General features: G+C 47.5%; 1 protein-coding gene across 1 annotated transcript; it reads left to right on the forward strand.

Moving 5' to 3' along the window:
- Positions 1-3,119: 3,119 nt before the first annotated feature.
- Positions 3,120-5,666, forward strand: LOC136427733 (transcription factor SOX-12-like). Its single transcript, XM_066416847.1, has 2 exons — positions 3,120-3,793; positions 4,671-5,666. The coding sequence occupies exons 1-2, from the start codon at positions 3,239-3,241 to the stop codon at positions 5,283-5,285; spliced, it is 1,170 nt and encodes a 389-aa protein (XP_066272944.1). The 5' UTR covers positions 3,120-3,238; the 3' UTR covers positions 5,286-5,666.
- Positions 5,667-7,882: the final 2,216 nt, after the last annotated feature.

The raw sequence follows: 7,882 nt of genomic DNA on the forward strand, positions 1-7,882 counted from the left end.
GTTCCTAACTCACTTATGTACATGGCTCTACCTCTTATATGCGTCGATAGAAGACGGGCACGTGGTTTGTAATGATATTGAGTCCTGTGTCTAAAACAGTTGCCGTTTTTGAAAGGGAAAACATCAAGAGATAATTTCGTTAGTGTCTTTTAGTGGGCCATGCCTCCCTTATTGTCATTTTGTCATCTCTCATCTTGTCATCTTGCAACCAGTCTTTCACAGTTTCCAGCTGTTAGGAGTGCTGATGGAAATGGTGATGGTTTACGTCTCGGCCGACGATTTTATCATCGGGCCATTGGACAACCGAAAAAGCCCCACATTCACATGTCAAAGCCCATCACACCGCTCATGGCCCTTCGTCTTCTCCATCCTGTGTTCTCCATCAGGTCACTGGTGTAGGATCATTCTTATCAGCGTGTTCGAATATCAAAGTCTGAGGGATGTCTTGTTATGATAGCATTTTACTTCGGCCAGTGCTTTACCTCAGGTGATGTGAACTAACGTGAAACGTGCTCGTAGTCGCTGGCATCATTGAGTCAAGGGCTATTGGAGACTGTATATATCTACATGTAGGGCTCTTTTGAAAAGGGGAGGTAGGATTTTACACCTCCTCGGTAGGATGTAGCTCCGTATCAATCGGGATTTACGGTCAGCCCAAAGGTAAGACCTATAGATTAATAACTTTAAATGTGGCCCATGGACAGCCGATCTCACTCAAAACCTCCAGAGCTTTACCATAGGCGTTACCACTATGGTGTTGGAGCGATGGACCGAAAATGGTTACAACAAGAGGGCCAGGGGACACCTCCTACTCTTGACCCACTTTTCCAGGGCGGCCGTTTGGAGCACCTGTCAATCATAACAACGTTACCATGGTGACAATGTATTGCTGGTTGTAGACTGATTCGCTATCGAGACGTGTTTAGCAAGCTACCCGATCCTGAGGGAGAAGCCGTCAGTTTTTATTAATGTGAGGGGGGAACACAATCGCTGTATAATTCCTCAGGATGGGTCCAGCTAGGCAGACGGACACGCTTCGCTGGGCTCATTTCCATCCGCAAATTTGTGGAAGGATTGGAATAAATTTGTTGGGGGCCGGACTGTTACCGTAAAAACGCTTAGAGCTGGATAGGCACAATTGTGCTGATGTATTTGCACACGTTTTATGCGAAACATTATTGGATACACGAGCAATATTTGTATTTGAAAAAAATCCATCAAAAACTAGTATCGGACAAGGAAGGTTGAAAAATCTTGGTGTAACCCCGTATCAGCCGCACGGTACTGAGGCCTTCCGCACCAGATTAGCGCTTAGGTGAGACCACAAGACCGAGCAATCTGCGGAGAGAATTCCCCACTCCCCAGACACGATAGACGCAATAAAATGTGTATTCATGTTCCCTACACCGTGTGGCACAGGAAGGAGAGTTGTCTGTCATGTCTAGCGTACCGTAGCTTCTCTCACAAACCTGCCATTTACACCGTAACCTAGTGTATCACAGTTCGGAGGGAACTGCCATGATAATTAGTCCTGGGTATGAATTGTGCATAAGACACAAATGCAGGATTTTTGATGAATGCGGGGCACAACAATAGGGAGACAGGGCGTTAGGATATCAAATTACCGTTTCGGTGTAGGTGTAGGTGGGGGTGGGACGAACTCGAATGTTTAAAGTTTCTTCGTTATGCTATCATAAACGGTTATGTCAGTCACAGACTTATGCACATACCTATCGGGTATAACGTGTGATTGCGTAAAATTAGAAGTAACGTTAGCTCATTTGGTGTCGACTTATCCAACCTATGCCTCAACGAACATGATTTTTATTGAGTAAAATAGCCAAAGATGTGATTTGAGTGTTGTCACTGTTTATTTCAACATTGGCTTGTGAATACGGCAAAATTTTGTTGTTGGACTGAAATGTTTTAACATCAGACAACATATCAAAGCCAATACACATCGATTTTTAGAAAGATAGGTTGAAGAATGAAGGTAGATTAATGAGTTTGAGGAAAGCTCACACTTCCAAAACGGTACATTTTCTTAAATCCTCCTTCTCTGCACTGCTACACGGTGATTCAGTGCTTGGTTATGACACATCCAGCGGTTTTCGAAGCGGCGCTGAATTAATAACCGTCTCAAAGAGTAAAGGGCGAGTCGTAAATAACCTTGCCTGTCAACATTTCGCTGATAACATTCGATCCTCTCAACATTTGTCACAGCAGACTGTAATAATCTACCGATGTTTGCACTGCAGAAATAGTTGTGTAGAGAAAACAAAAAACAAAGCTGGTCGCGGTGTAAACAAATATTTTGGCATGTTACGATATTAAGTGTTGTTTTTGGAGCAGTGGCACCCCGCTGACAGAATATGATATTGCACTTTCTGTGCTGAGATATTATTGATGTCGTATTTACATGCGTGAACAGTATGTCAGGAATACAAATTCAGTGTCTTTAATTGGCAATTTTGAGGGCTCAGACGCCATGTTTTGTTGTGAAAACCAGGTGTGTGGTGTAACAACAATAACAGCGCTTTGCTCCATTTTGCGGTAATATTGTGGCAATATTACTTAGCATAAACAACAAATGACAATTAATACTGCTTAGCGCAGATGGCAGTATGAGTTCGAAATCATGCTAAAGTACCGATATAGATGATGATGAATGAGTCATTTTTGTCAAAACAACACACTTCTAGTGGCAATCCACTTCATGTAAGTCTGATTCCGATGGCGGTCCTAAATCATCACTGATCATTCTCAATACACGGATTAGACCGGATTACGATAGAAAATTGCCCGAATTTGGAGATGAATGGAAGAATTTTACATGATTCGGGCTGTATTTATGACAAACCCAGACCAGTGTGAGGTGTGTAGTCACCAAGGACAGGTAATTGCCATGGCCTTCTCCCGGAAACGGGCCGCCGATCAGTTTTCATGTTTACATTGTTGGACCAATGGAAGTGGGGGAAGCGGGGTGGGCGTTCAAATTACCACGGCGTGATTGGCTGTCATTCTATCGAATTGCAGGAGTCTCGTGATGTGATTGGCTAGAAAGGGATTTGGAGGTGACGTCTTCGGCGTTGATAAGAAGGCCATGCTCTCGGTGTGGACAGCCAGAAATCAGACAGTCTTCCAAGCTGACGGTACAAGCTTGTGCAGCGTGTGAACCAACCCTCGGACACACGGGCGGGCTAGACCGAAAGAACCACACAAGGAAGGGACGTAAGCCATGGTACCACAGCACGGGAACGGGAGTACGGGAGGCACCGGCACGGGGGTGAGGGTCCTGCCGGGCTGGGAGCACGCGGCGCCGGCCGGGTCAGGGCCTGCTGGCGGCAAGCCAACCATAACAAACATGGAGAGCGCCAGCGACTCGGACTACGACTCAGACACTTCGTCATCCAGCGTGGACTCCAACGTCAGTTCCAACTCTAACGTCACGACGTCATCCGACGGAACATCGGCGTCGAACGACAGCGGAGCGCTGGTGAAGTCGCCGTCAGCCGGGTCCAACGGGGCGGGCTCCGCCAAGAGCAAGAAGTCTTGCCGGGACGGCCACATCAAGCGCCCGATGAACGCGTTTATGGTCTGGTCTCAGATCGAGCGCAGAAAGATCTCCGAGCAGGCACCTGACATGCACAACGCCGAGATCTCCAAGCGGCTGGGCCGGCGGTGGAAGCTGCTTAGTGCCGAGGAGAGAATCCCGTTCATTCGCGAGGCAGAGAGACTGAAAGTTGTGCACATGGAGACCTACCCGGACTACAAGTACAGACCCAGGAAAAAGGTGAGAGCCCGATCATTCATTAATTACTCTTCTAAATTAGATTTCACGAAGTGTTGCCATCTGTCATCCTCTTGTTTTTATTTACATGTGCACAGTGGATGTGATGCCGATGTGGCTTGATCGGACCAACTGTTCGTTCCGAGTATTTTTATGTGCGTGGCTCAAGTGTATGGTTCATAACAGAAACACGCCGCCGCGTGTGTAGGATATTTGCATGATCTCTCGCCCACGCGTTTTTGGAAGGGCTTTTCTTGTGAAAACTGAAATAGACTCTAACATCAACTTTCGTTTCCCGCAACGTTGTGCGCGAAAGACAAACTCCAGAGGTCCCCTCCTGAGTTTAAAGTTTCCGACCCAATCTGATCGGCGAGATGTTCTCGAAACACCCCCAATTTTCACACCGAATTTCTAGCGCTGAATACATTAGTCAAGTCTTGGGCCGTGCATGTTTACATTGGACCTGGGTCCTACCGGCTTGCCTACTTCAATCTGCTTTGCAAACAAGCCCGTTCACAGTCCAATTCATGTCGAATTTTACCGTCCTTCCACTTTGTATGGCATTCTTCTCGTTACTCCGTAAAACTTCCCGGGGATCGCACGGCGGGATCCCCCCTGTGTCTCGTGGTTGACCCCGGCGGCTCGGCAGGAGCGTCGGGCCGTCGGGTCGTATTGCATGCAAGTGTAATGTTGTCCCCGCAACTGTTACTGCTTGTAGGGCGATAAAACACAGGCCTAAACGTAAACACTGCTCGCCTTTTTTGGCCATCGCAGGCCTTTTCCCAGAGCACAGGTCAGGTTTACACCTAGTTTTACAAGGAGTTACTGTGTGTTTTACTGTTATTTGACGATTTTCGCGTTTTCTTGATTTGGCTCATAGGTGAAGAAGGCAGACGAGAAACCGAGCAGTGGATCAAAGAACGGAAAGGATAAGAAGAAGTCCAAGTCGAAATCCAAGAAGTCTAGCGGGAGCAAGTCGAGCGGCGGCGGTGCCAGGGAGCAGGTGAGACACAGCGGGGCGGCCCAGACCACTCACCGGGAGAAGGCGCTCAAAGTGCCGAAGCTGAAGTTGACGATCGACCGCCGCTTCAGGGAGAGCATCGCGGCGAGCAAGGCGGTGGAGCTGCCACCTTCCCAGCACACGCCGCCCGCCAAGGTGCCGTCATCCCCCACGGCGCGCACACCCGACCGTGCCGAGCCCGTGTCGTTCTACGACGACTTCGAGCCGATCCAGCGGGCCGTCCAGGCCAAGCCGGCGGCCCCGGTCGAGACCCAACCCGAAGAGCAGTCCGAGACGGACGCGGGTCTCCTCCAAACCTGTATGGACATGGACATGAACATGGACTTTATGGATCTAGACATTCCCGGTAGCAGTCCGTTCTTAGACCTCAACACCGTAGCGTCTCATTTCGATTTCCAGGACTACTCCACACCCGAGGTGTCCGAACTCATCCAGGGCGACTGGCTGGAGGCCAGCCTGGCATCCCTACTGTGATTCATCCCCACTCCAGTAAGCCCCTCTCCAGCCGCAAGGGCAGACGGACACTTCAAGTAGCCCTGTTTGCGAGCTTACAAGAGTCGGACTTCTTTGAGATTTATTTCAACTCAGATTCCACTATTTATTAGGGGACGCCTGAAGGACTCGATCCAGTAATCGACCGCCAAGTCGATTGCCGAGGTCGTGGGATTTAAGTCATTGGTCGCCACCACACACGGACTACTCCATGAAATCAACCAGTGTAGAAAGTTACAACGATCCTGGGTTCGGTCCCCACACTCGCGGCAAAACCGGATGTGTACATACAGCCAGACGGACTGTCCCCTGAGCGACTTACATCGTGCCTGATCATTCCGTACAGACTCAGATTTAGCTGTCCTGAAATACAGTGCACAGTGCCTGAACTTTCCAGCACCATTCCCTTCTGAGATTGTCTCTGAACTCTGCCTACCTACCGAACTTTTGTACATTCCAGGCAATTTTTCTACTGTTTTGATAAATTTTGTACATGTTTTCTAATACAGAACCAGGACAAGCCAGACAGATTTTGTACATTTTGCATAGAAAGTGATGTAGAATCCCTGTATATGTTTAGCAGACCCTGCAAATGTTGTGCATCTTGGAACAAAACCAGAATTATATATATCTGCATCCTACTAACAAGGACTTGCCTTCAGAAGTCTACCTTTTGTAAATTTGAGCCATGACGTTATATTTGATTGGCAGGTGTCAGTCAAGAGTAGGTCTAACCTGAAAATATTTTGTAAATTGGAGAGTAAAAACTAACCTTGTATATAAAGTTGTGTGTGCCTGACTGGTCAGGTCTAGTGAGGGCTGTATCACTAAAAATCAGCCCTATAGTGATTGGATGGTAGTGTAATATTTACCGGTAGTGTGGGTAGATTGAAAATGTTACCCTCTGTATCGGGCAATATTGTAGCATTTCCAGCCTGTTATCGGCGATCTTTGTTGACCTGTCGCCTCCATTTCTTCCATCGATGTTTGTTGTACATGCAAAGTTTTGATACCAGATCACAAGTATTTTGCTAATATATGATGTTTTGCTGCTTTTGTACGTAACTTGATATCAGTTCTTTTGTATCTGGAGATTTTCTACTTACTCTTATCACGACATGAATACGAATTCAAATGCTGTGTTTCCGTGAATGATTTGGGGATAGAGTATAGCTAGAAATGTAGGTGTGCACAAATGACCATTACTAGGAAGGTAGGGATCGTCCATTTTTAACCATGGGCGAGATGGGGGGAGCAAGCTAGGTATCAAAAGAACTCGGACTGTGGGAAGAAACTCGCAGTCAAATAAGACCAGATCCAGTTTAAACATTGCCGGTTGTTTGTCACGAGTTGTCCGTGCATGACAATCGGGGGGACCCCTCGGTCCGGTGCGTATCAATGTTATCACCCGCCCGCAATCTGCCCCTCAATCTCTACCGGGGAACTTCCACTGTTACTCCGCCCAGCGACCGCCCGACAGACCGGTATTTTTGGACGAGGCCATCTCAAGTTATTTCTCTGTTTACAGCTTTCATTAATGCTTTTACCTCCTTTAAACTTACCCGAAGTGTGTAGATATTAGTGTCAGATAAAATAGCGACGTTCGTTGCAACAGTCAATAGACAAGAATGCAAATGACATAGCTAAACTTGTCACAACTCAGGTCACAACAACGCAACATTTCAGATCAAAGGTGAGGGGCAGGGTACATAACTAAAGCCGGAGTCCGATGCTGCGGACTTATCGTCATAGTTAGGGGTTAATACGCCTGAATCCCGACCCGAAACGTAAACACTGGCTACGTGTTTCAAGTCATGAATCACTAACGAGATCCCTAAAGTACCGGTAATTCACTAAACGACCTTATGGAAGGTCAGCGGCTAGACAGATTCAACAACGCGGCTCGGTCAGAACTTTACAAAAACAAACTGGCCACAGGGATCGCTGCAAAAAGATTTTAATGTTCTCCGGTGACCTAGATTGGTGGAAGATACCGCCTGTGTGTGGTAATAGCACACAAGTCGCGTCTGCAGTCTGCTACTGAATAGAAGAGACGAGTTGATTGAAGGATTGAGCTGAGAAATTGAGCGTTGGGTGACGTCCTAAAGAAAGCCAGTCAGGTGGAACGGAGACGTCGGCTAGCCTTCTCTGGTCTTTCTCAAGTCTGTTGTCTGTCGACGCCTCGCTGAAGAAGACTGCCGCGCCACGTCTCCGTGCCTATTTCGTCTAGATCTTGCCCATCGGCCTTTAGTAGAAGCTAGAAATGTTTAAAAAGAATCCATTCCCTTTTCTCTCAACCGCTGTGGAGAGAGATAATAGTAGCCCCTCGACATGAAAGATGAATATAACTACTAGTTGTCGACCGTACAGAGACAGGTAGATGTTGTTGAATATTGGTCTCTTTATTTAGACTCTGTGCTGCAGAAAAGTAACACAGACGATCTAGTTTCAGTAAGAAAAAGAAAGCAATGGTTTACCCCTGGACTTGCAGGTGGTACAAACTGACCATTGGGAGTGCCGTGGTCCTAAAACTGGAGCAAGCATGCCCAGCGGGCTAGCGCCCTGCAAGCTGTCGCCCC

Source organism: Branchiostoma lanceolatum, chromosome 2 (assembly GCF_035083965.1).
Source record: "Branchiostoma lanceolatum isolate klBraLanc5 chromosome 2, klBraLanc5.hap2, whole genome shotgun sequence".
In the NCBI taxonomy this organism is placed as follows: domain Eukaryota; kingdom Metazoa; phylum Chordata; class Leptocardii; order Amphioxiformes; family Branchiostomatidae; genus Branchiostoma; species Branchiostoma lanceolatum.